Below are 27,987 nucleotides of genomic sequence, written 5' to 3'. Positions count from 1 at the left end.
CAGTAAACACAGTCTGGGCAGTCATGAGTATGTGCAGAACTGCAGGAAGTGGGAAACGGAGATCAAACTACAGCTCCTTTTTCTTAACACAATGAGACGAGATCTGGCCCGAACGGTAAGACACTTACAAAGGCTAGAGGAGAAACTAGTTGTTCACTGCACTATTATCTTCACTATTTAAATGGATATATTTAATAGATAAATATGGTTTCTCTATGTATGCTAACAGGCAGAAGATGACATCTCCCCCATTGACTTGGAGAAATACCTTGGTCTAGTGGAGAGGCCGTGCAAAGAGGTGGTCACAAGGTAGGAATGTGCTGCATCTTATCTCCTGCCTCTGCTAAAGGCCAGGAAAGACACGGGTGGCCTTTGAAGTCCCTGATTGTGCTTGCTGATTTCTCTCATTCTTTTGCGTGTTTTTTTCTTCTGTAGAAAGGGTCTTGCTGAATACCTAGAAGGCTATCATAAGCAAGTCAATGTCTGCCTTCAAAATGAGGTAACTTTTTTTTTTTTTTTAAATATAGCAATCTAACATTGTATGAAAATAAAGTGTTTGTAATTATTTCAGTTTCTTTTTGATCTCTCACTCTAATTCTCTCTCTCATATTAGAGCACCCAGTATAAAACAGTGGACAATGTGGTTCAGTCAGTTAAAAATCTGTGCTGTGCTCTGGATGAAGTTGAGACACCAGCCATCACTGATGCCATCAAGAGGCTCAAACGCTCTGTCAACCTTCCTAGAACACGTTCTCCAGAGGTCAGAGAAGCTTCAGTGTAAAGTGGCAATGCACAATATTAAAATTGTAGCTAATACTCATAACCGATTGTTGATCAATTCTGTACTCATTTGTAAAAAAATAAAAAGTTAAATAATAAAATCATTTGGTTTAAATGGTAAAGGTAAATAAGCATCAGAACCTTATAATATATAGTATGAAAAAAGGATATTCATTTTGAGATCTAATAAATATGTGTTTAATTAAATTATTAGTGTGTATTTTTTTATTTTTTTTATTTTTCCCAATACAAATAAATACCTAATATAAAACACTAAAATTTTAAGCCCTCATTAAGTTTTTCATTTCTGTTTGCATATGCATGTTTTGCAGGCTGGTGCCACAGGTTCAGCTTCTGCAGGTTCAGCTAATGGTAAGCTCATCTCCTAAAAACATCTCAATGCCCTTCTCTTAAAAGGTGAAGTGTGTAATTTTTTCAGTATTAAAATACTTAATACCTAATATGCAGTCACCTACAAGTACAAGTTGGTTATTAATTTTCAACGGAAAGTGTGAACACTATGACTCTGAGGTGCTATCCAAACTTTGCTCTATTGTTTTATTTCACATGATTCAATCCACTTTCAAAACTAAATTCAACCATCTTACATTTATAATATATTTATAATATATTTTTATTATTAAACTGCTCTGTTTATTTGAGTATTCTGACCAGCTTGGTTGCGCAACATTGACTCAAAGACTCATTGACGATAAATTTGAGATGGGATCTTTTTTACGTGACTAATGATACTCAGGGAGAGAAACCAGTTTGAAAAGAGACATTATTTTTGTGCTAAAGTGGTGCAGAAATGTAAAACCTTCTTTTCTTTTTCAGGACTTCCAGACTTCCTTTTGGGAGCAAAACAATGCTTTTCCTCTTTAACAACCTGTTATTTACATGAATGTGGATTTCCCCAAAAATGTTAGGATGTGCAGTTTCTTATTCACCTATGCAATACTCTGCTTCTTGTGATCCTCCAGGTTGCGTAAGCCCAGTGGAGGAGAGTTTAACATCACTAACAGATGCCGTGTATGAGCTCACTAAGCTCTACCTGCAGTCTTTCTGCCCAACGACTCCTGGTTGCACGATGGAAGAGCACATGGAGGACGGCAGGGACAGCAGAGAGGCCTCAGGCACCACAGAGCATCTGCAGTTCACTCTTTTTGCGGTTCATGGCATTCCTGCTTCCTGGGTCAGCAGGTGAGCACGCTTGTCCCTCTCACCGCATATAAGATGAGTGTTTTTGAACCTGGTCTAAATAGTAACGTGATACTTTAATAATATAAACAAATGGATTTCAAGTGAAATCCATTTACTCTTTCTACTTTGGTGCATTCAGTCTCACATTCTAAATAAGTACTAAACGCTGTTTAATTCACTTCAGACTGATAATGACTCTGTATAACAAACTCGGAGCCAAGGTAAACTTCTCTAGTACTTTCAAAGCACTGCCTTAGTCCATATTCATTACACTGTTATTTCCTTCTAGATAATTTGAGTAATTTTGGGTCTGTGTTCTCTTGGAGCAATCAACCTCAGTAAATTATATCTAGACCATTTAACATTTAACCCAACTTGGAGAGCTCATAATCACATTATTCACGTTCTCTATAAATAACTTTATTCAACATGCTTTTGAAACACTTAAGGCCACATATAAAAAATGTTGTATGGAATTTGGATTGTGTCCTCGGATAATGAAGATTATTACTAGGGCTGTACAGGGCAGCTAAATATTTGTCCTTCTTTTGACATTCAGTATATATTTTTATGCTTCTGCATTTGTTCTGAAATGGCTTAAAATGGTGATTTAAATTTTTGTTGATTCACAAAAATCAATCAAAATGAGCAGCAATATTTTTTAAGAGTTAATACTTTTATTCAGCATTGAAGCAATAAATTAATCAAAAGTGATGGTAAAAAAAAACATTTTTATAATTTTACAGAATTTTACATTTCTATTTCAAATAAATGCGGTTCTTTTTTTTTACTTTCTATTCATCAGAAAATCCTGAAATTCATCACAGTTTCCACAAAACTTTTCAGCATTGATAACAATAAAATAAAATGTTGCTTTAGCACAAAATCAGCATACTAGAAGGATTTCTGAAGAATCATGTGACACTGAAGTAATAATGCTGAAAATTCAGCTTTACCATCACAAGAAATAAATGACATTTTAAAATATATTAAAACAGTATTTTAAATTTGAATTCTTTTATTCTGGATTTTTCATTTTAAAAAATGTAGCCTTTGAGCATAAGAGACCCCGAACTTTTGAACAATACTGTGTGTTTGTGTGTGTGTGTGTGTGTGTGTGTGTGTGTAGCTACATGCACTGATGAGCCAAAACATCATGACCAGTCAGAGGTGAAGCAAATATTGTTGATCATCTCCTAACAAGGCCACATATTAAAGGGATACTTCACCTCTGGAAAGATGAATGTGTATTTAAAATAGGTCATTTATGTAGAAGAAATGTGAAATTATTTTTGAATTTGGAGCTTTCTAGACTAAGAAAAGCCAGAAAATGTATTTTTGGCTTATGTGGATGAAAGACAACAACTCCCAGAATGCACTTGCTTCACTGCCCTAGGAGGCCACTCCCAAGCCACGCCTACCGGTAAGAGCGCGCAGTTGAAAACAACAAAGCTAGGCTACTAGCGAGTCTCCGTGATGAGTTTGCCCTGGATTTCGAGATCGCCCAAAATGTCCGGGATTCGGCTTTTGCGTTCCACAGTCGCCATTCATCATGTTTACTGTGGCGAGCAGGACGAGGCTGAGGGCCGCGGGAGAACGGCGCGAGGCCGGTGGCGTCATTACTGAGACTCACCGGTCTCGCATCTCTCACGAAGGAGCGGGAATTTTCTTAGCAATGTTAAAACGCACATCAACCGATCACTTGTTTAGCGTTCATGTAAACACTACATTCAGATTCACCAATCGGGAATGAATTCAGCTAGATTGAAACAAAAGGTGTGCATGTAAACAATGAATGGCGACCGCAGAAAGCAAAAGCCGAATCCCGGACATTTTGGACGATCTCGACGGCTGGACATGTCCGGGGAAAAGAGGATGGCTTTGGAAATCAAACGCACTGGCACTGATCTGTGATAGGTCTGTTAGCGCATTAGGTCCAACCCCCTATGGGCGGGTTTGAAAGGGTGGGAACTAGTGCTTGTAGTCTCAACAGAAATCCGCCCCTCTTACACTTCCTCCGACAATGACGCAAAATGACGATTTTTGCGTCATTGTGGGAGGAAGTGTAAGAGGTAAATACGGATTTCTCTCGTCTCAGGGGAAAATGGGAGAGTGTTGCACGTCCATTCAATAGTATGACTGGGTTTCTAACAATGCAAAGTTTAATGCAAATGGGTGGAGTGTTCCTTTAAGGTCTGGGTCGATAAGATGGTAAACAAACAATCAGATCTCGTAATCAACAAGTAGGATGCAGAAGAAATGGGTATGAATAAAGACCTGACTTTGACAAGGGCCTAATTGTTATGACAAGGCAACTGGGTCAGAGCGAGGCTTGTGTGTTGCTCTCGGTCAGCAGTGTTGAGAATTTCCCAACAGTGTCTGAGGAGGGACAAACCACAAACCACCATCAGGGTGTTGGGCGACCAAGGCACATCAATGCACGAGGGCAACAAAGGCTATCCCGTCTGGTCCGTGGTCTGGTCTGTGGCACAAGTCACAAATTTTTTTGATGATGGTTATGGGAGGAATGTGTTGCATCACACAGTTCAGTTCATCATACTCTGCTGTGTTTGGCTGCGTAGCTGCAGACCAATCCGAGTGTCTATGATGACCGATGTCCACCGTTGAATACAATGGGCACGCGAGCATCTGACCTGGACCTTGGAGAAGTGGAAGAAGGTCGCCTGGTCCGGTGAGTCCCATTCTGCTGGGAAACCATGAGTCCGGCCATTCATTTTGACATAAATTTGACACGAGCCACCAACCTAAACATTGATGCAGAGCAGGAACACCCCTTCATGACAATGGTGTTCCCTGGTGGAAGTGGACTCTTTCAGCAGGATAATGCACCCTATCACACTGCACACATTGTTCAGGAAGGGTTTGAGGAACATGAGTTCAAGGTGTTTCCCTGGCCTCAATTCCCCAGATCTCAATCCAGTTGAGCATCAGTGGGATGTGCTGGACCAACCAGTTTGATCCACGGTGGCTCCACATCACAACCTACAGGACTTGAAGGATCATGCCTTGGAGGGTCTGCGCTGTTTTAGCAGCATGCGGAGCACCAAAAGCATATAGGCTGGTGGTCATAATGTTTCGGCTCATCTGTGTATGCATAATATATCACCGAGGCAGTTTCTCAGTCTTTCTTGTGAAATTCTGTTGAATACTAGTTTGTTGAAGTCTTTAGAGGTGGAAGGGAATTAAGCTGTTTTAGGCCTTACTGCATAGCTTGCTTTATCTCTAGCTTGTTTATTTAGCTCGTTTATTTATCTCCTCTCCACTCCAACAGCAGCACTTATCTGCCATGGCCGAAATAGACATGACTAGTGATTTCCATACAGAACAGTGTGAGCAGGCAGAGCTGGACAGAGCAACAGGGGTGTGGTGTGTTTGTAGGCAGAGAAGGTCAAAGTTCTGCATCACTGTTCTGTATTTTTGATCCAATTCTCTTGAGGGAGAATTTTTATTTGTTACTGATTTCTCCCCAGAGGATACTCTCTACCACAGTGCTTCATCATGGAGCCTATTTATAGCAGTATGAAATATTTCCCCAATCCCCAGTTTCAAAATACATATCCTTGTTACATCTATAATCCTAAAAATATTTGAACTTTGATTGGCTGTGTTGAAAAAACTGAGGCTCTCTTCCATCATTTGAAAGATATTTCAAACAAGTATTTGAATGTGTATATATACAAACCATTTGTATGTGAATTTCACACAAAACATAATCAGAAAATGGTTATAAATGTAGTTTTCGAACAACAGTTTGCACGTTTTGATTATTTCTATCATATTCTGTCAAATTATGCGGTTGGCAATTGATGAATACATGTTTTCTTCCCTTTCCGTGACGTAGAGTAATTTGTCCTTCCTGTTTTCCAGTTTTGAAAAATACTACCTGATGTGTGCACTGACCCACAACAACAAGAATCTCTTCAAGCCTGTCCAGTCCAAAACAGTGGGAACGTACAAGAGTTTATTCTACCTCATCAAATGGGATGAATTGTAAGTGTTAATGCCCCTTAAACATGCTGGCACACTACTTCCTGTAATTTCTAAAATTAGGGGGAAATCAGCGGGATTGCTACCAGTTCTGCTGTTGGTGATGACTTCCCCTGTTTCTTTAGGATAAACTTCCCTATTTCAGTGGCGCTGTTACCACTGGAGGCCATGTTGAGTCTTTCTCTCTATGGGGTCCTCAATCAGAACGCAAACAACTCGCCGGATTCCAACAAGCAACGGAAGGGTCCAGAGCTTTTGGGAAAAGTGTCCATGCCTCTGTTTGATTTCAGGAGGCAAGTCATAAACAGTACCTCATATAAACACACTCACAAAGTGGAAGATGATGTAAAATGGTGACATTTCAAATTGCAAGTTTGACAAAAAAACAAAAAGAACAGTCAGATATGGCAATTTGTATATGACAGCACAAGATGAAAAGCGAATATTGGGATACCTGTGTTGATGAATTTAAGACCCCATTGAAAGTAATGTAAAATAAATTGCCATTTTTTTGAGTGTTTTTGATTTGAGAGTATGAATGAATGAGGTGTTTATATAGCGCTTTCATATGTACTACTGTACACCCAAAGCGCTTTACAGTCATATCAGGGGATCTCTCCTCAAGCACCACCAGTAAGTCACCAGTATGACTTGTTTTTGTTGTTTCAGGGTGCTGTCTGGAGGTAGTAAGCTGCTGAGTTTGTGGACATTTCCTCAAGCCCTTCTGCCTTTAGCTGGAGGCAAGGGGAAAAGTCCTGCAGAGAGGATCATACTGCAGGTTCTATCATTTGCCCTTTTTTTTAAAAAAATCTATCTCTTCTTGAGTCAGTTGCTCTTCACTGACATTTACTGACACTTAAATATATTAATGTCTGACCATGCACAGGTTGACTTCCCCTGTCCAGCGGTGGACGTGCTCTATGTTGGTCCTCAGGAGAACGACTGCCCAGACTCTCAGTCCCTAGAGCCACTTGATCCAGTCGATCGAAGTGAGATAGAAAAGCTGTGTGCGCGAGCATCTGCTTTTGGGTACGTTCGCATCCAAAAAAGATCTCATTGAATAAAGTAGATTTGCATTTCATGAAGGAAATGCCAGTGCTTGCAAATGAGTAATGGTAAGGTTTTAGGTAATGTTAGGTTGCATGATTTGATTTTGGCTTTTGGTAAATCCCTAATCAAAACGTTTGATAGTGTCACAGTGGCACATGCTTCATAATAAGCCTAGCAGATGAACTGAACATGATTTCAGATATGCAGGATAAAAGAGTCTTTGAGAGCATAATGTAATTTAATCTGTTCCGCCTAGTTACTCCAATTATATGGATCCCCTTCAGCTTGCTTATCTTATTTAAGGGTTTTAATTTAATCGGGACTGAAGTGATTTTGAGCCTCTCAGAATATTAAAACTTCTGTTTAAGTAGACATTGACATCATTAAATGCAGCATTGGTCAGCATTTCAAAACGATCTTACCAAACGTAAACATGTGAATGGTAGTGTATGATTGGCTTGATGTGCCACATTGAAGAAGGCCGAAACATTAAAATAAAATGTCAAAAGATTTAGATTTTTGAGTACAAATCGCTACTGAATTCTGTGTGGCTTGATGTCTCATAGAATGGAGCCATAGAGAACCCTTTAGTTTTCATATGAATCACTTTTTAGAGAATAGATTTTAAAGCTAGCAAAATAATCAGTGAATATAATTCCCTGCTGTGAAAGCAGACTTGTACTGTCTGCGACTTGAGATTAACGCTCCATTGATGAAGAGACGTTGCAGCTGAAAAGCTGACAGTTGTTTAGTATGGTCCGCTGAAAATGCATGTCTCAGATGTGGAACAGAAAGCTCAGTCAGCTTTAAGACAGCCACACAGCCTCAGCCTCAGACGGTGGGCAGCTCTCCATGCCCAGTTTGTAAGTGTAGCTCTTTGAATGCCCACCAAATGCCAACAACTGCAGGGCTCCCAGCTTGACCGCCCATTTGCAGACACATTAAGAGGTGTGACTTGTTTCCTGTGCCTCTTATCTCTGGATCAGGAGTTTTACTTTATGGTTTGTGGATTAACTGGTTTCGGCTTCTTGACTTGGTTTGAAGCCCATAGGAAGTACTTTTTCTGCTTTGAGATTACCCAGCATTCTTTTCCACCAGGCTGTCGCGAGCTGACAGGCAGCTGCTCTGGGACCAGAGGTACTATTGTCGGGACTATGAATACAGCCTGCCCAAAATCTTGGCCAGTGCACCCAGCTGGGACTGGGGCAGTATGGGTGAGATCCACTCACTTCTGCACCACTGGCCCCCTCTGTCGCCTGTTTCGGCCCTGGAGCTCCTCGAATCAAAGTATGTGTCTGTCCCGCTCTCTTTCCATTTTATTGTGCACTTTCCCTCTCTTTTTTTATTGCACTTGCTCGTTTTAAGCATATGACACATTTAATGTGTCACTTTTGCCGTATGATCTTTTTTTGTTGTTCTGCTGTTCGTTCGATAGTTTTTGACCACTTTATTGGTCTCATGACTTGCTTTATTACTTTTCTGTTATGGAGAGGGAGCATTAACTACATGCTCTAGCTGAGCATGTAGTTAATGTTGTGCTTGTTATATTCAGGTTTGCTGACACAGAGGTGAGAAAAGTGGCTGTGAGCTGGATCGAGAGCAGCAGTGATGATGAGCTGGCTGACTATCTCCCTCAGCTGGTGCAGGTGTGCACACACACACACACACACACACACACACACACACACACACACGCACACACGCACACACACACACACACAAACACGCTTATGCATGTATCTTTTCTTTTATAAACAGCTTGTCATAATGCTTTCTCTTGATTTTTCTTGTAAAACATGTACACTTTAGCATTCTTTTATAGAGAGTACTTTTTAAGGAAATAATACACTTAAGTGTGAATTGAATGTAATGTTTCCGAACACTTAGGCCCTTTTTACACCTGGTATTAAGATGCTTTTTGGTCAATCGGATCAGAAGCGGATGACCCTAAATACAAGTGTAAACGAGGTCTAAAACATTTTGTGCTTGTCCACTTTTGACCACTTCTAGAGTTAGTTGAAAACGTATTTGACCGAAATGCTTTGGTAGTGTAAACTCTCATGTGGTCGAATGTGTTCGAAACAGCCTCAAAAAGCTACTCTCCACCTACTGACCTAATGCATAAACATTATGGGGAGCTCACTAGCCAGACGGGACTTAAACTTTGTTAAAGTTTGGTTTCAAGACGAAAAACTTACCAAGCACAATGTTCTCTCATCATTCCTGATTTCTAACACACACTCAGAGTGTTCGGTGTGGTCTTACGGCTGTCAGAGCAGAAACAAAAGCTGTTGTTCTCCATGTGTTTTTCCTCTGTCTTCGGTGTGTTCATATGTAAAAATTGCGTGAGCCGAGCTTATTTTTAAAGCCCATACCACCCATAAACCCTCCGCTCAAAGAAATCAGGACAGAAGTGGTTGAAAGTGGACAAAAGAGACGCCAGGTGTAAATGGTTATGTGTTTCCCTCGTCTTTAGTATGTTAGTCATCACATCAAAATAAGGCAAGACAAAAAAATGGTTTCAAATGTACTTTAAAATAAAACTTTAAATTACCTTAAAAGTACTTTAAAAATTAAGCACATTTCTTTTCCACAAGGGTAGATCAATAAGTAAAACTTAGTTTGACTGATTTCTGTGTGTGTTTGCAGGCAGTGAAGTTCGAGTGTCACCTCAACAATGCCTTGGTGAAATTTCTGCTGTCTCGGGCTCTGGGAAATGTCAACATTGCCCATTATCTATACTGGTAAAGTTCTTTATGAAAGGGATCATATACGTTCATAACTCTTTCCCTGCCATTGATGAGATTTTCCATCATTTCCATCACTTCTTGTCATGGACAAAAATACTTTTTCAGTTCCTTTACCTTATTTTTGGGGATAAAGTTTGGAGGTCTTTAACGTACATTATTTCTTAATGGGCCAATTCATCCAAAAAAAATAATTTGTCATAATTTACTCACTGTCGTGTTGTTCCAAACCCAAAACACTTTTGGAACACAATATTCTTAATATTCTCTTTTTTTCTCATTTTTGTCCGTCTATCGGAATTACATGAAACCAAAACTTTCACACATCAAAAAGTATAAAGAGATTGTAGATATAATTAGGGGTGTGCGATATGACGATTTTTGATCGTGGGCGATTAAAATGTCTCCACGATCTGCTTTTGAAGAAATATCGTAGAATCGTGCATTAGCCTATATCTGTTCTGGCGCCTCTGTCCCAACATACTGAACAACGCGACGTATATTCACATAAAATGTTAACGCAGCGGAACGGGACACTGCAGTTCACAAAAGTTCATAATTTGCATGTGCTTTAATGCCTTGTCGGTTAAACATTTAATTCGCGTGCTGATGCGCTGCTCTAACATGTGTGTTCCTCAGCGCGTACATGTGAAGCTCACGCACTAAAAGCCTGTCTACCAGCGCCTGGATACTGGACTAAGTTATCTTTCGAGTCTTATTGTGCTTATACTGTCAAATACACACAAGGTTTACATAAAGTCGTTTATGTCTAAAGTGAAAGCAAACTTGAGAAAATTGAGAGAAAATCTGCTTGTCTAATGCGTGTATATTAGACGCGTCGCGCGCAACTCTTAAAGAGACAGTAGCAATAGTAAACACGCTGCCGCTTGTCCTTAAAGGGATATCCTTTAATGTTAATAAAACAACAAAATGCAAAGAGAAAATCACTCATTGCTCTTGACTGATAACTTTAATAGTAGCTTTAATAAGTATCAATGTTTAATTTATACAGTGAAGTCTGTTTTGTTTTACTTTCATATTTGTTCATTTAATTACTTTCTTCAATGCTGCTGTTAAATACACCTACTGTAGCTGAAAATATAAAGCACTGTTTAGCCTATTTAATTTGTATATTAAGTTGTGTATGTGTAATGTGTATCTGTGATCTTAATATTTAATAACAAAGAAAATAATGACAAATATTTTTATCTTTGCCCCTGTCTGCCATTTTTTTTTATTTATTTTTTTATTTTGTTACCTAAGGTTTTGTTTTTAGAATATGGACATTAGATTGGCTGTAATGCTAAGTCACAAAATAGTAAAACCAACATAAAAAGAATCGTGATAAAATCGTTAATCGTGATTTTCCTGAAAAAAATCGTGATATGATATTTTTGCCATATCGCCCACCCCTAGATATAATCCATATGAATCAAGCTGTTTAATATAGGGGTTTACTCAAATAAATGAATTTACAATGTCTTTTTGTATTTTGTGAAACGTGAACGTTTTTTGTTGCATTGATGGACAAAAAAAACAATGAGAGCATGTGTTTGGAAGGACATGTGAATCATCCTAAAGGGATTACAATGAATGATCTCACACTGATCTTTAGTGTAGAAAATTGGATTCCCCATTAAATAACCCTTTTAAGAATATGATCCTTTGTTGATATTCAGATTTATAGTGTACTGTGAAGCATAAGTGAACTTGAGGCTCAGATAACATCTACTGGGGTCTGTTTGTCTTTAGGCTGCTGAGGGATGCCGTGCAGGACCCAGCGTTTGGTCAGCGTTATGACCGTATCCTAGGAGTGCTGCTGTGTCTGTGTGGATCTGGACTGAGGACTGAGCTTGAGAAGCAGACCAGGCTTGTGCAGCTGCTGGGCGCTCTGGCTGAAAAGGTGCGACAGGCGAGCAGCTCCACCCGACAGGTAAGAGAACACGTTTAGCGTTTTTAACCTGTATAAAATGCATCCCAAAAATAGTTTGGATCATAATTAATAAGATTTCTTACACATGCAATACATTCCTCATAGATGTGTCTGCACTACTGTTCAAAAGTTGGGGGTCATACAGATTTTATAATAATTTTGAAAGAAGTCTCATGGTCACCAAGGCTCCCTTTATTTGATCAAAATACAGGATATTATTACAATTTAAAATAGCTGATCTATTTTAAAATATTTAAGAATTTAATATATATCTGTGGTGTTATATTGTTCTAATATACTGATTTGGCGCTCAAGAAACATTTCTTATTATTATCAATGCTGGAAATAGTTGGTTAATATTTTAGTGTAAACTGTGGTACATATTTTTTTAAGGATTGTTCGATGAATAAAAGGAACAGTATATGTTTTTTTTGTTGCAAAAAAGCAGAAGACTTTACTGTCACTTTCGATCAATTTAATGCATGCTTGCTGAGTAAAAGTATTTTCAGATTTTTGAACAGTAGTGTACGACTGTGCGAGCAAAATCTTGTGCTCATTTATTTTAGTTGCAGATTTATTTTCTAAAACCCATAAGAATCTATGAGTTCAAACCAAAGACTTCTGGAAATCAAGTGCAGAAGTTTCTAAATTGTTCAGCAACTAGTTCCAAAATCTAATTTAATAACACTCTTCAAAACATGAACTGAATAAACATAAAATGATGGAATAATGGGCTACATAACTATACCAGGAATCTTTTTTTTTTCTTCTTCTTTGGCTTTCAGTCCTAGCAAAACATTGTATAAGGGAAAAAAAGTATTTTTCTCAAAAGTAAAATGGCTTGTGTCAGAATATTGGATTGGATTTGGATGAACCCTTGATCCCTCTCGCTCATCCAGCCAATGTATCATCTGATATTGTCTTATACTGATATACTATATGGAAAAAATCTAACCCAAACACCACAGCTATATGTTGGCGTTGAGCATTTCATTTAAAACATTGACACCATTCAGACACAAGGGCATCAGTGAGATCAGGTACTGCTATGTCTGGCTCACATTCGTGTTCGAATTCATTCCAAATCTGTTCAGGAAAGTTCAGATCTGTGTTTTGCACTGGCCAGTCAAGTTTTAATCAATGACTAAATTATTTCTTGCTTTGCTCTGGAGGATTGCCATGTTGGAACGGAAAAGGGTCCTGCCAAAGCATTGCCACAAAATGGGAAATGCACAATTCTCAAGAGTGTCATTGTGTGCTGCAGAATTAAGATTAGCCTTCGCTGGAATTAAAGGGCCTTGCCAAACTGTTAATTAGAAGGGGGTGTCCACATACTTTTGGTCCTATAGTGCCTCATCTTATATCTCCCATGTGAACAAGTGATTTACATACAGATGGAAAGCTTGTAATAAGGCTCTTTATTACAAGACTTTTATCATAAACACATTTTATGTTATTATTGCTAAAGGAATCAGTCTTAAAACCCAGAAAAGAGTTTGTTTGGGACATTAAACATCATGTCGAACTGGAAAACTCGTCTACTCACTAGTTTTATAGCCTTATTGTGTTTATACAGCGCTCTCTAACTCAAACTTTCCAACTTGTAGATTTTAAATAAAGATAGAAAGAGTTTTTGGATGCCTAAAGGGGATAGTTCACCTAAACATAAAAATTCTTTCATTAATTACTCGCCCTCATGTCGTTCCAAACCCGTAAGACTTTTGTTCATCTTCGGAAACACGAATGTTTAGTCCAAAATTTCTGAAGAGACTTGATCACTTTATATGAGGATCAGATTTAATTTAGGCTTTTATTTACATATAAACATTCATCAGCTCACATATCAGTTATGTTAAACAGAAGAATAGTCAGAAGAATTCACATCCAGTCTAACACTACTAAATTTTTCAATGTTCTTCGTAGGTGGTGCTCCTGGAGGGTCTCGAGAGGGTACAGTCTTTCTTCCAAAAGAACAGTTGTCGACTCCCTATTAGTCCCAGTCTGGTGTCAAAAGAGCTGAATATCAAGGTGAGCGCTTAAATCATGACAACAAGATTGATCCTGTCAAACCTACAGTCTCAGTTGGATTACCTGATTATGTTTATCAGCTCAGGCAGTTTTATAAAGGCCTCAAAAATTACACATCCAAGGAACAGATTTCTTCAGTTCTTGAGTCATGCCTGGTTTTGTTCCGTTTTGCTGGGAAGCGTTCACATGTGATTCACTTCCTTATCGTCCTTGCTCGCTCCCCCTCTCTTCCTGTTTCAGATCTAGAGATTTTCACAGTCAGCAAAGCCTAAACAGTGTCACTGAACTCCATCTTTTCTCCTACCCCCTTTTCAATGCAGACCCTCTTTGTTGCCATGTTGAAGCAGTAAATCTATCTAAAACCCTGAGGCTGATGTTGTGCTTTTGTAACATGGAGCTGCTTTGTTTCCTTCCCTTGAATCTAGTCCTGCTCCTTCTTCAATTCCAACGCTGTACCTCTGAAGATTGCACTGGTTAACGCAGACCCACTGGGAGACGAGATTAACGTCATGTTTAAGGTGTGTGTGGTAAAGGTGCCTCCATAGCTGCTAAGGTTTGTTATAGTTTTACATTAAATTAGTTTGACAGTAGTTACAGAGCAGTTGGTTTATTTTTATATTAATTGCAATGGTAAGATCATCTATTGAACTCAAAACGTAAACGTGTATGATTGATGGAAATTGGTCTTGGCATTAAAAATGGGCCGCACAAAAGTATTGAAACCCTTTTCTCAGTCATGAATAGGCCCTCTAGTGGTCGAATCAGTAGTATAACAAAAATCTTGTACCTACTGTACATTTAAAGCACAAAGTGCTTAACTCTTTTTTTGAGTTATGTCCAAACAGCTTATCGGTCTTAACTGCAATTTAGGTTGGAGAAGACCTGAGGCAGGACATGTTGGCGCTGCAGATGATTCGGATCATGGATCGGATCTGGCTGCAGGAGGGACTGGACCTGCGCATTGTCAACTTCAAATGCATCTCAACTGGTAAAGATAAAGGTAGGTTCCATATATAGGTATATATATATAAAATACTTTTTCTTGAATGATTTAGCATTCAAAGGTTTGGGGTCGGTAATGTTTTTTAAAGAAGTCTCTTATTTTCACCAAAGTTGCATTTGTTTGATTAATAATACAGTAATGCTAGCCTGGTTTTCCCCATGCTGCCTTGAGCGCAGCACGATTTTATTCACGCTGCTAGGCAGCCTGGACACCATGGACCAGATTTTCCCCTCAAAAAGGGAACCAATCACAGAACGGGGAGGGAGCAGCAAGACGATGACGACGTCAATGCGACACACCGAAGCAGTTTGTTTATATCTATGGATCCAACATGGCAGCAGACGCGAAGTTACCTTTCGATGCATCCTTGGATAGTGTTCCAAGTAGTTTAGAACGCAAGTTTATTTTGTCGTCTTCCTCGTCGAATTTCTGTCGCTCTACATACGTCATCTAGTATAATTGAAACGATTGGCTATGAGCTACGTACAGGCGCATTTGATAGACATTCGTAGCGCCCAATAAACAGCTCTGGGCATTCGTAAACCACGCCTCAAATACGAGAAAATGAACATGTGGTTCCCAGACCACGTCTCAATGAGAAAGAGGTCTGACGTTAGCCAGGCTACAGTAATGTGGTAATAATTTGAAAAATGATTACAATTTAAAACAGATGTTTTCTATTTTAATATATTTTGAAATGTAATGTTGATGTTGAAGCTGAATTTTCAGCATAACAGTCTTCAGTGTCACATGATCTTTCAGAAATCATTCATTTGCTGCTCAAGAAACATTTATTTTTATTATAAATGTTGAAAACAGTGATGCTGCTTATATTTTTGTGGAAACTGTTATACATTTTTTAGGATTCTTTAATGATGGAAAGTTTAAAAGAACTGCATTATTTAAACACATATCTTTTGCAACATTATCAATGTATTTATTATCACATTTACCAAGTATTTACATTTACATTTATGCATTTGGCAGACGCTTTTATCCAAAGCGATTTCAAGGTACACATTTACATTCTTATCAGTGCTTGCTTTCCTTGGGAATCAAACCCATGACTTTGTCATTGCAAGCGTCAGCGCTCTACTGTTTGAGCTACAAAAAAAATTAAATCATACTGAGCCCAAATTTTTTAATTTGAATAAATAACTAATGTATAAGTTCCCTGTAGGTACATCAAAAATTGCCTATTTGGTTCTACGAATCAGAGAGAGTGTGGAAAATGGGCATGAAAAACCAGTTTATGACAATTTGGTGCAATAAAAACATGATATTACAGTATTTGACTGTCACTGTGTACGTAACTTCAGCTTATATTTAATCTTCACATTTGTTTTTGCTTCCACAGGAATGGTGGAGTTGGTACCGTCTTCTGAAACGCTGAGGAAGATTCAGGTGGAGTACGGAGTGACAGGCTCCTTCAAGGACAAACCTCTTGCCGAGTGGCTTCGCAAGTATAACCCTGCTGAGGATGAGTATGAAAAGGTACATTTAAATGTCCATACTTATTACAATCCATGGCAGCTTTAGTCGAACCAATTACGTGTGTGTAGAATTCAGTTTTTGAACTTAATCCAAACCCTCTCTTATCAGGCCTCAGAGAATTTCATCTACACCTGCGCTGGATGCTGTGTGGCCACTTACATCCTAGGCATCTGTGACCGTCACAACGACAACATCATGTTGCGCTCCACCGGCCACATGTTCCACATAGACTTTGGGAAGTTCCTGGGTCACGCACAAATGATTGGGAGTTTTAAAAGGTGAATGAGGTGTTACACTACAAGACTGCACTGTTTGTTGTATCTGTTTAGTTTTATTAATCCGATCATGATGCTTTCCGCTCTGCAGGGACCGTGCACCGTTTGTCTTAACCTCTGATATGGCTTACGTCATCAATGGAGGCGAGAGACCCACTAGTCGCTTCCAGCTTTTTGTTGACCTTTGCTCACAAGCCTACAACTTGATACGCAAACACTCCAACCTCTTTCTCAACCTGCTGTCTCTGGTAATGCACAGCACTGCACTGCAAACAAAACAGTGTGTCATCCGTAGGGTCTAGTGTCAACAGGAAGGGCTAGTTGTGTAAATGTTTTTGATAATAATGATACCTGAAGTCATTGCACAACCCTGTTGCTGTTTGCATAATTTTCTTTTCTTGCTTTACTGTTTACTTGTTTATTGATCAGTTTTGTATTTGTGTGTTTTACACAGATGACACAGTCTGGTTTACCAGAGCTGACTGGAGTCCAAGACCTCAAATACGTGTGTGATGCTCTTCAACCCCAGACTACAGATGCAGAGGCTACCATTTTCTTCACGAGGTAGATTTACAACTAGATTATTATTATCGATAATAATAATAATTAATAATAATATTATGAATATTCTTTTGCTCTCTAAATAAATCATTTTCTTTTAAAGTGCTCCTATCATGTTACTTTAAGGAGTCTCCTTCAATAGGTTTACATGCATCCAAGGTCAAAAAACACTCGAGTTTTCTCATAATACACAATGCCGTATCACTTCTTTTCTCACAGTGTCTGAAACAGTTCAATAAAGGATTCAGTCTCTCTAAACCCCTCCTTTCCGAGAGACTACTCTGCTCTGATTGGTCAGATGGCCCAGTCTGTTGTGATTGGTCTATCTGCTTACAGCGCGTGTCGGAAACAAAATGTCCATTACCATGTCAGAATTTCAGCTCCGGAAGCTTCCTCCACACTTAAAGGAGAACTCCGGTCAATTTTAACATTGAGCTCATTTTTTTGTAAATTTGGAGTGCTGTCAATACAGAGAACAACGACAAAAATCGGTGTTGCCTACACCGTGTTATCCTCTTTTTAAAATTTGCACCCTGTTGACTTCAATGGGGCAAGTACTAAACCTGCTTTTAGCCTCTTAACATCCTTGATGTGTCATTACAAGTGCACAGGTCATGTGAGTGATTCCTTCAGAGTGATCACGGGTGAATCTGACTGCAGTAGATGTGAAAGATATGGATAAAAATGATGTTATTTCAGCCAGCGCTCATACCTGTATTTACATCCTGTTTTCGGTTGAAGTCCACAGTAGTCGATTGTCGAGTTCGGGCGCATGATCGTACGTACTAAACCTATGCGCGTGAACTCGACAATCGATTACTATGGACTTCGACCGAAATCAGGATGTAAATACAGGTATGTGCGCTGGCTGAAATAACATCATTTTTATTAATATCTTTCACATCTACTGCAGTCAGATTCCCGGAGTTCTCCTTTAATACAGAGTGATACAAACCATAATGATGGCGTCAGTTTTACCATACCAATTCGAGTGCAAGTCCTCATCCTTTGGAAGTGCAGGCAAAGTGGATTCACAGCAAAAATGTGTCTTCTCGACATATCAACAGCACGAACCAAACTCTTCCAGTCTCAGCTACAATTAAAAACAAAGTAGATGTTATTCACAGGCGGCCAATGAAGACCATAGGCTGGCATTATGCAAATTTGTTTCAACCCTATGTAGGTTCGAGCAGGAAATAATGCTGGAATTACTGATGATTCGGTTCATTTATCATGCACTTTAATCTTTAAAACTTTGCAGACGTTAAACATTTACAAACCGCTACAAGATAGGTAATATCTGAGAAAGCGTAATCGGATCACTTTAAAATATGTCTCTGTTCTTCCACCTTTTTTCTTGCAGGTTGATTGAATCCAGTCTGGGCAGTGTGGCCACAAAGTTTAATTTCTTCATCCATAATCTGGCCCAGTTGCGTTTCTCTGGCCTTCCCTCCAATGATGAGCCCATCCTCTCGTTCGCCCCGCGCACATACACCATAAAGCAGGACGGCAGGATCCGGGATGCGTCCATATTTTCATTTCACAAGAGATACAATCCAGACAAGCACTATGTAAGTGATTTTAAAGAGGGTTTTATAAAGCAGTTCTCAGTTTATTAGCCTCAATTACCTCTTTGTATGATGTTAGCAATGAGAAAATCACAAAATTCACGTTTTTCACACCTCTTTCTTTCAGACGTATGTCATACGGATCCTTAGGGAAGGTCAGAATGAGCCTCAGTTTGTCTTCCGCACATTTGATGAGTTCCAGGAACTGCACAACAAGTTGACCATCCTTTTCCCTCTCTGGAAGCTGCCAGGGTATGTGACTTTTCCTCTTGTACCGTGATTCGTCAAATCCTGCATTTCATTGTTCCTAAGAATCTTTTTCCTGTTTCAAGATTTCCTAATAAAATGGTGCTGGGACGCACACACATCAAGGATGTGGCATCCAAGAGGAAGGTGGAATTGAGCAGCTATGTGCACAATCTGATGAGGAGTTCAACAGAGGTCACCCAGGTGAACAGTTGTTGCTTTCAAATATTATCATCAGATATCATTTTAGGGTTTTATTTTTTAATCTCTGTGTAGTCAACTGATGATTTCACTCAAAAATATATACATTGCTCTACAATAACATGATCTGAATTGAGAAACCACTCACCAACACTGTATTTATTTGATAAAAAACTGTAATCTAGTAAAATATTATTAAAATTCTAAATTGTTTTATATTTTTGTAGAAACCGTGATTCTTTTTTTCATGATTCTTTGATTTATAGTAACGAAATAAAGGTCTTGACTGTCACTTTTTATCAAATTTTAAGTAATATTTCTTTAGTCATATTTCAACATTATTTCCTGTGAGAATAATTTCTTCACTCCTTACAATACTTACTGTCACCATTTTGAATGGTTGTTTAAATGAGTTGATATTCTTTTAGTGTGATCTTATCTACACCTTCTTCCACCCTATTGCGAGAGATGATAAGATCGAGGGGGTTGACGGACTCTCAAAAACTCCAGGTATGCGTGTCATACTGTATGTACAAGTTACTTTCACTGGTTTCATATATTTGGTTCAACATAATTAGTTTTCATGTGTTTGACGTTGTATTTCCAGACATGCCTCCAGTGAGTCCCACCACTGGCCGCGTGGAGGGTGAGGTGAAGCTGTCAGTGTCCTACCGAAACAGTACGCTCTTCATCATGGTCATGCACATCAAAGACCTGGTAAGAAATGACGACAGCGTCTGTCTTCAAACTGATCCCGGATCCTGTGCATTCTGAAATCTCATCTGTCCTTCTCCCAAACACAGATGTCAAATGACGGCGCAGACCCGAACCCATATGTTAAAACCTACCTTCTCCCAGACCCCCACAAAACCTCCAAACGCAAAACAAAGATCGCGAGGAAGACTAGGAACCCGACGTTTAATGAAATGGTAAGCTAAGCCTTCCTGTCTGATCATGCATGATTAACTCAGCTCTATTCTAAAGCTGATAAACTACTCCCTTCTCTTTAATTGTAGCTGGTGTACAGCGGCTACAGTAAGGAAACCCTGAAGCAAAGGGAACTTCAACTGAGCGTGCTCAGTGCAGAGTCTCTGCGAGAGAACTGCTATTTGGGTGGCATAACCCTCAGCCTTAAGGACTTTGACCTGAGCAGAGAGACTGTCAAGTGGTACAAGCTCACCATGGTGCCCTACTTCTAGATACAACCATCCCTCCCCACCAGTCGTCCACAAAAGGTGATGTGACTGAAGCAATTGCCCTTACAGGACATCTCGCATTCCCCCAGCATATCTCTCTCTCGCTCTCTCTCTCTCTCTCTCTCTCTCTCTCTCTCTCTCTCTCTCTCTCTCTCTCTCTCTCTCTCTCTCTCTCTCTCTCTCTCTCTCTCTCTCTCTCTCTCTCTCTCTGACACTAATCAAGGTTGAGTCCTTGTTTAATACGTGTTCTGTACATTTGGAACTTAAGAGGACCAAACGGCTCACTTAAAGAAGAGTTTATATTATTAATTCTATTATTATTATTATTATTATGAAATATATATAGAGAGATTGACACTTGTATTTTTAAAACTGCTTATTTTTACACTTTCCTTTTCTACATATACAAATAAGGAACATTAAAAGCCTGTAAGGTTTTGAGCTGTCAAAACAAGCACAGCAGAGTTCACTGTGCTTTTGATAACGTGCCAAATGAACTGAACAAACTCGAGACCACTTCCCTTTAGGGAACAATAACAGGGTGCCTTCACATGCTCTCCTTTCAGTTTTGCTTTTCTCACTACTTTTGTGGTTAAAAAAAGCCCTGTTTTGTAAGATGATGCAACAGTGAATTTGTATAGTGAACCCTCTTTGAAAAGGGAACGGCACTTGTGGCTCAAAGCTACTGCTAGAGCTCATCTGAATCATAATCTATGAGTTTACCAGCAGGCATTTTTACAATTATGTACATCGATGTTCAAGATTGTCATCACTCACTCTGCAAATAGTGACTTGATTCGCTGTTTTTGACTGTTAAAAATACATTTTGAATGGATATTAACATGGCCAGTTATTTATTGGTTATCTTAACCTGACCGAATCAATGTTTGCTGTAATTCTATCTCTCTCTCTTAAGAAAAATTAAATGTTTTTGAACACCTCTCTTTGTGATTTATTTGTTCTGAAGTTGGATTAAAATATACATAGCCAGTAGGGGGCAGTCAAGAAACACAAAACTGTTTAATGTAATTATATAATCTCTTATGAATATTCATTGTCATGAAGGAATTTCATGTTATTACCTTTTTATAAAAACTTGTACAGTTGTATCCAGTTTTCCTTTTGCACTTTAATATTTAGTTGAAACCATTTGCAATGTGATTATACTGTGCATTATATATTATGTTATATATTATATTTTGTATATTATATTATAGACAAACGAAGATATTTCGAAGACACCATTTTGGTGATCATTGACGTCCATTGTATGCTTTTGTAAGTTTTGTTAGTTTTTTTTATTATTATTTATATTTAGCTTTATTTTTTTAAATTATCATCTTAAATTATTTATTTTATTTTATTTGCCAAAATAATTTCAGCTTTATTTCAAATGACAATTAAAATGATTTTTAATAGTTTTAATTGTAGTTAAATTACAAATTATTTGTGGCTCAAGCTGCCATTGAAGATCGCATCTTAAAGGGATAGTTCACCCCCCCCTAAAAAGACTTTTTTTTACTTACACTCGTGTTGTTCTAAATCTGTAAGACTTTCTTCTGTGGAACAAAAAAGAATATATTTTGATATGTCTCAGTGTTTTTGTCCATACAAGAAGTAAAACAACACTGAGCGCGAGTAAACGATGACAAGGTGAACTGTCCCTTTAAAGCTTTGACCCTCACACACTAATGATTCCTGCTGAGGTGTAGGTGTGATCTTTAGGGACTCGTATGGTGTGGCACAGGTGCACTTCGTCATTGGCTATAATATTCTAAATGTCTAAAGCCCTGACCTCAGATCTGCCAGCATTTATTATGTACCGCCTCATTAAATGGGCTGTTGCTGTGAGAAAGCATCTGGAGAGGAACAGAAACCAGGGTGAGGGCTTAATGAAGAAGTATGCATGAATTGACACTGAGCTTTTGCTCCTTGACAGTTCATACAGGGCTGTGGTGGCTATAGAAAAGCAGTGGGTAAAAAACATGCTAATGAATCCCATCTGCTTCTTTCACATAATTTTTGGACACTTTATGGGTTGCTAATCCTACAACTCTATTAGTATTGGTAGTTTAGAATTGTATTGGGTATTTGAGACAGGAAAGCTGATACATTTTAAATGACAAACTTTTAGCATTGTGCAACAGTTTTTATTTAATGTAACGGGTTGCACTTTCTTCTTGAGGCCAGTTATTGGTATTAATAGGTCTGTTACAGATTAAATTAATATATTACATAACCATTGCATATGCATGACATTATGTCTCTCTTCTCCAGTGTTTTTTTCTAGCAGTAGAGCACTGTTCAAAAACAACAGGGTTGTGTATGATGCAAGAAGCAGAGCAACAAGGTTGGAAATTTGCCTCAGCAATAATAATTAACGAGCGTTTAGCGAGGCTTTGGTTTAGTCATGATCTGATGCAAGTTCATTGATCGAATGCAGAATTCTTATTCGCATATCCACAATGCGAGTACAAAAGCGAGTGCAAAACCTTATTTAATCATTTAAAAAATAAATAATAATGTGTCTTAAGTATATTGCCACGAGTATATAGTAAGCTTAATGCAATGGCGTGATGTAAAAACCTGTGGCTTCGTGATAATTTCGCATGGGACAACAACAAACATCATGCGTCACTCGGCTACGCCATCGAGTGGGCGTGGTTTGTTGTAAAATGGGGCGGTGTTAATGTGAGTGACACATAAGCGGACAAATGGTCGCAAGGTTGCAGGCTACAGATGTTTGTTTATAGTGGAGCGCGTTCATAAGTTTCAGCTCTAGTAGTTACACCGTCACGCGTTCATTTGGAGGTGTGTAAACGGGACTTGGTGATCATGTGGAACTCAGCAGCTTTCGCTCGGAGTTAACGCTCGCTCACGGATTTGGGAAGATGTCGGTAGCAAGCTTCAAAAATCAGGAGATAAATGACAACAGCGAAAACACACCGAGGGACGAGTATCAGAATACGTGACACTGAGCGGGTAAAGACTGAGGATGGAGAGGACCGCGCTGCGCCGCTTCGGGGACAGCGGCATGATGCTTCTGCCCTGGACCAAACAGATCCTGACCGTGGTGTGGGAACAACTGCGACTGCTGCTCCAGGTCATCTGCTGCACCTTTATGACGGGTAATTTATATATATTTACATATTTGCATTGTAATGTATTTTATGCTATCCATATGCTTGGCCATCGCAGGTTTACATAATCAGATTTACTCCGTTATTATGAATAATAATAATAATAATAACGTATATCTGTATCAGCGTGATGTACTCGATTTCTGTGAAAGTGCAAACTGGGTTGATCTATTTATTTGCATATTATGTAAATTTTCACGCTTTAGATTAGGGTCCAATTCTCACTATTTACTACTACGACTTTTGCCTCAACTCTCACAATTACTGCTTATATTAATAGTTAGTAAGGTAGTTGTTAAGTTTAGTTTTTGGGTAGGGATGTAGAATATGGTCACGCAGAATAAGGCATTAATATGTGCTTTATAAGTACTTATAAACAGCCAATATCCTTGTAATATGCATGCTGATAAGCAACTAGTTGATGATAGCAGTATTACTGTACAATAAGGTCTTAATTGGTTAACATTAGTTATTGCACTAACTAACAATGAGCAATATATTCTTACAGCATTTATTAACCTCATGAAAGCCTAGTTCACAGTGCATTTATAGTGTTAACAGATATCTTTTGATCATAATTTAAAAAAAATAAATGTTGAGATTAACTAAGAATAATAAATGCTGTAGGAGTACTGTTCATTTTAAGTTCATGTTAACTAATGTTAGTAAATTAAACCTTATTGTAAAGTGTTACCAAATAACATTAGTAAAACCAATTGATACACTTTTTCTTGAGCAAAAGTGAAATAACAGATATTTTTATTATAATTTTATTTGTATTTATTTATTTATTTATTTATTTAACTGGATAATAGAATTATACTGTAGTATATGTATTTAATTTCATTATTTAGATATAGTATTTTTACATTTTTAATATTTTTTAAACACTTATTAGTACTATCACAAATACACACACACATATATACATACATATATATTTATTTACTTATATATCATGATTAGTATGAATAGTATTTGTATTATTTTCACTTTAGTTTAGTACTTTTACATTTTAATATTTTTTTTAAAACACTTATTAGTACTATCTCGCTCACACACACACACACACACACACACACACACACATATATATATATATATATACACACTGTTTATATACTGCATATATATTTCATTTATCTATATAAATGTATTGAAATGAGAATGGCTCTTGTTTATGGTTATGGCCTGAAGTAAGTCCAGTAACTTCCTTTTGTTTTGTTCCCAGTTTTCCAGATGTTCAGGTTTGAAGTCCATCTGAGAATCACAGACGAGACGGGGCAGCACATTCAGCACATGACAAGTGGCTCAGGAGACCCTTCTGACAGTTTCCTGCTCTCGTCCTTGTTTGAAAACAACAAAAACATGGTGGTCGGGGGTCCCAGTCCGCTTTCAAAATTCGGCAGAGACCCGTTCGACGTGAGCTCCCACTCCAGAGCTGTCCTGTCCAGTCTGGTCAGCGATGAACTCTGTTGCTCTTTGGTGGACGACCTCGTGTCCCACGCAACAGAGTGTCTCAATGACACCGAAGATCTCTATCTTGGAGATCACTCCGTGTGGAAACACGGATATGACTGGACAGTTTTAGGAGGTTCCGAGAGGAAGTGCGCCGAGAGCACCTGCACTTTTACCGTGTCAGGGTTTTCACCAAAGGACTTTGTAAAGCATCAAAAGCCCATCGGTGATCCTGACACATCTGGTTCATCTACAGACGACGTTCAAACTCCATGTCAAGTGCAGTCAGCCGCTCATCTCTCGGACAGCGAGTTCAGCTGGGGCAGCACAGACAGCTCTTGTTTCGAAGGAGAACGAGAGGAGAGCGACAAACTCTGGGAGCTTCTGACCAGCTCGACGGATCCATATCACCCGCTGCACTTCACGGCGTGTTTGTCCAGTGCGGCCGCTGAAAAAAGCGAAACGCAGGAAGTTTCAAAGCCTGAAAGTCCCACGTCACAATCCACAGCATCTACAGGCTCAGAGTCTTCCAAACCAGGTTCTGAAGATGAAGAAGAAGAGGCCTTATGGAGATCCCTCTCCCAGAATGATGACCCATATCACCCGTTGAATTTCAGAGCGCCGCTTCAAAGCTCACCAGCAACACCAACACCCCCCAAACACCATTCGCCCAGCCAGAGCACGCAAAGTAAAGCCAGACTCTCAAAGCTGCCTTCAACGCCAAGCAAAGTTCCTCGCCATTGCTGCCACAAATTACCCTTTGAGACATTATCAGTGGTGCCATGGAGAAGATATGTTGGTCTGACAGCGGTTCAGGGCAACCAGAGGAAATGTGCTACTTTTAAGAAGGTAATCATCAGTCTCAAGGTGTGGTCACATTTACCGTTGTTCTGCGAAATATTTCCCCGTGCATATTTCGCAACAGGTTTCTGTTGATAGCGCAAATTCCAACAGAAAGCTGCTTGGTTTTTGAAACTGTGTCACACTATTGACTTTACGGCTACGAAATTTCTCCGAAATGTGACCGCACCTTTATGTCGCTTTAGAAAACATGTCAGTTGTAAATAATTGCTTGATAACAGCACGTTGCTAATGTTTTCCAGGTGAAATTTTCTCCCATCGTACAAGTTCACAAGATGCACACTTGGTCCTTTGCTCTTCAAGCTTCACGTAAGGGGCCGTGGGAGGAGCTCGCGCGGGACAGAGACCGATTCCGAAAGAGAATCAGTGAAACTGAGAAGGCCATTGGCTACTGTTTTAGTTTGTCAAACAGGGAAAAGCTGTGGGACTATAAGGACGGCTTACAGAAGAAATAACCGGCCCTTGATCTGCAAAAAAGTTGCTTCTGATTGTAATTATTGATCTTATAGTTCCAAGGCCAGCCTTTAGACTGTTATATTGACTTAAACTGACAATTATACCTCACTGCTGTGTCCCAACACACACTGTACCTTGACTGCTACTAAATGTTAATCATTTTTTGCTAGGCCTTACAGACTTTTCAGTGTGACTGATCACACGTTTTTATTTTAACACAAATTGTGGATATGTTGGAGTAGTAGACTAGTGTTCTTTTATTTAAAGGGATAGTTCACCTAAAAATGAAAATTCTGTCATTTACTCGCCCTCATGTGGTTCCAAACCTGTGTGACTTTCATATATGTATATATGTATATATGTGTCCATACAATGAAAGTCAACGGGGTCAAGAGTTGTTTTGGGGTTCTTTCATTGTATGGACAAAAAATTCTTTAAAATATCTTGTTTCACAGACGAATGAAGGTCATACAGGTTTGGAACACAATGAGGGTGAGTATATGATGACAATTTAAATTTTTGGGTGAACTATCCCTTGTTTATTTCAGTGGTTTGAAATGCTGTGAGAATAGGCTGCTAAAGTTTGTTTTTAATTATTTATAAAATTGGAGAAAATGCAAGAAAAAAAAGGTAACAAGGCCAAGTTACAATATAATAATTGTTTATATATATATGCAAATACACCACCATTGAGAAGTTTGGGGTCAATAAGATAAAAAAAAAAAAAGAAATTAATACTTTTATTCAGCAAGGATGCATTCAATTAATTAAAAGTGAGAGCAAATACATTTGCAATGTTAAATATTTCTATTTCGTATTAATACTGTTAATTTCTTCAAATGTATCACATTTCTACAAAAATATTAAGCAGAACAACTTGTTTCCACCTTGACCATAACAATCAAAGCAGCAAATCAGCATAATAGAATGATTTCTTAAGGATCATGTGACACTGAAGACTGGAGTCATGATGCTAAAAAATAATTAGGAATAAATTACATTTTAAAATACATTCAAATACAAAACTGTAATTTTAAATTGTAATAATATTCCACAATTTTTAAAAAATTACTGTATTTTTGTTTAAATAAATGCAGCCTTGGTGATCGTTGTGAACTTTAGAGCAATGGTGCACTTGTTGAAAATGTCATCCTACACCCTCTGTCCATAGACAAAAAAAGATACTACTACTATCAGATATTTGCTAAACTTGACTTCACTGATCATTGCGATTTGTACTCGAGAATGAATAAAATGGCAGTAACTCTTTAGCTTTACAGAAACTGTTTATTGTATTTTCTACACTGTCACACTTCAAGGCCCGGTTCCACAGACACGGCTTAGATTAAGCCAGGAGTAAGCCTTAGTTCAATTAGGACATTAAAGTAGCTTTTATAAACGTGCCTCAGAAAAAAAAACACATTGCTTGTGTGCATTTTGAGAAAAAAATTGCACTGATGTATTTTAAGATAGGCCAATACAAGTTGCTTTCAGTGAAAACATGCATCTGAGTCTGAGAAACCAGGAGTAAATGCATGTGTTAAATGCACTAGTGTTTCCTTGATCGCTGTCTCGGCTCGTTTGTTTTGGTTGATCTCACTAGTTGGCCGTGTCTCAGACTGAGACTGCAGAGGTGGAGAACTCCTGTGAGAGCGCCGTGTGTAAGAGAGGGTTAAAAACAAAGCGTGATGAAACTCTCTCCCTTGACGAGAAATCAATTAGCATCTCCCCTCGACACAGCGGCCGCAACACAAACTTCCATGGTGCAAAGACAAGCAA

General features: G+C 38.6%; 2 protein-coding genes across 3 annotated transcripts in view; both read left to right on the top strand.

The window, feature by feature from the left end:
• pik3c2a (phosphatidylinositol-4-phosphate 3-kinase, catalytic subunit type 2 alpha) overlaps nucleotides 1-21,220 on the top strand; it is a 36,796-nt gene extending 15,576 nt beyond the window's left edge. For both annotated transcript variants that reach the window (XM_081372901.1, XM_081372900.1), the window contains 28 exons: nucleotides 4-115; nucleotides 230-309; nucleotides 436-499; nucleotides 614-760; nucleotides 1,113-1,152; nucleotides 1,764-1,983; nucleotides 5,872-5,994; nucleotides 6,117-6,284; nucleotides 6,661-6,769; nucleotides 6,878-7,020; nucleotides 8,140-8,328; nucleotides 8,594-8,687; nucleotides 9,691-9,785; nucleotides 11,541-11,721; nucleotides 13,645-13,749; nucleotides 14,175-14,267; nucleotides 14,620-14,749; nucleotides 16,110-16,246; nucleotides 16,355-16,524; nucleotides 16,613-16,769; nucleotides 16,976-17,085; nucleotides 18,446-18,653; nucleotides 18,778-18,902; nucleotides 18,983-19,100; nucleotides 19,526-19,607; nucleotides 19,705-19,814; nucleotides 19,901-20,026; nucleotides 20,114-21,220. In XM_081372901.1, coding sequence (XP_081229027.1) covers nucleotides 4-115; nucleotides 230-309; nucleotides 436-499; nucleotides 614-760; nucleotides 1,113-1,152; nucleotides 1,764-1,983; nucleotides 5,872-5,994; nucleotides 6,117-6,284; nucleotides 6,661-6,769; nucleotides 6,878-7,020; nucleotides 8,140-8,328; nucleotides 8,594-8,687; nucleotides 9,691-9,785; nucleotides 11,541-11,721; nucleotides 13,645-13,749; nucleotides 14,175-14,267; nucleotides 14,620-14,749; nucleotides 16,110-16,246; nucleotides 16,355-16,524; nucleotides 16,613-16,769; nucleotides 16,976-17,085; nucleotides 18,446-18,653; nucleotides 18,778-18,902; nucleotides 18,983-19,100; nucleotides 19,526-19,607; nucleotides 19,705-19,814; nucleotides 19,901-20,026; nucleotides 20,114-20,296 — 3,619 coding nt within the window. In that variant the 3' untranslated portion in view covers nucleotides 20,297-21,220. The remainder of the gene's footprint in view (nucleotides 1-3; nucleotides 116-229; nucleotides 310-435; nucleotides 500-613; nucleotides 761-1,112; nucleotides 1,153-1,763; nucleotides 1,984-5,871; nucleotides 5,995-6,116; nucleotides 6,285-6,660; nucleotides 6,770-6,877; nucleotides 7,021-8,139; nucleotides 8,329-8,593; nucleotides 8,688-9,690; nucleotides 9,786-11,540; nucleotides 11,722-13,644; nucleotides 13,750-14,174; nucleotides 14,268-14,619; nucleotides 14,750-16,109; nucleotides 16,247-16,354; nucleotides 16,525-16,612; nucleotides 16,770-16,975; nucleotides 17,086-18,445; nucleotides 18,654-18,777; nucleotides 18,903-18,982; nucleotides 19,101-19,525; nucleotides 19,608-19,704; nucleotides 19,815-19,900; nucleotides 20,027-20,113) is intronic.
• A 1,796-nt stretch (nucleotides 21,221-23,016) lies between these two features.
• Nucleotides 23,017-27,488, top strand: LOC308695122 (protein phosphatase 1 regulatory subunit 15B). Its single transcript, XM_081373107.1, has 3 exons — nucleotides 23,017-23,421; nucleotides 24,665-25,740; nucleotides 25,995-27,488. Exons 1-3 carry the CDS (start codon nucleotides 23,289-23,291, stop codon nucleotides 26,205-26,207), a joined length of 1,422 nt encoding a protein of 473 aa, XP_081229233.1. The 5' UTR covers nucleotides 23,017-23,288; the 3' UTR covers nucleotides 26,208-27,488.
• Nucleotides 27,489-27,987: the final 499 nt, after the last annotated feature.

The sequence above is a fragment of the Scardinius erythrophthalmus genome (assembly GCF_964197995.2).
Source record: "Scardinius erythrophthalmus genome assembly, chromosome: 8".
Taxonomy (NCBI): Eukaryota; Metazoa; Chordata; class Actinopteri; order Cypriniformes; family Leuciscidae; genus Scardinius; species Scardinius erythrophthalmus.
Note: the sequence above shows the minus strand (reverse complement) of the source record. Positions and strands in the feature narration are given on the sequence as shown.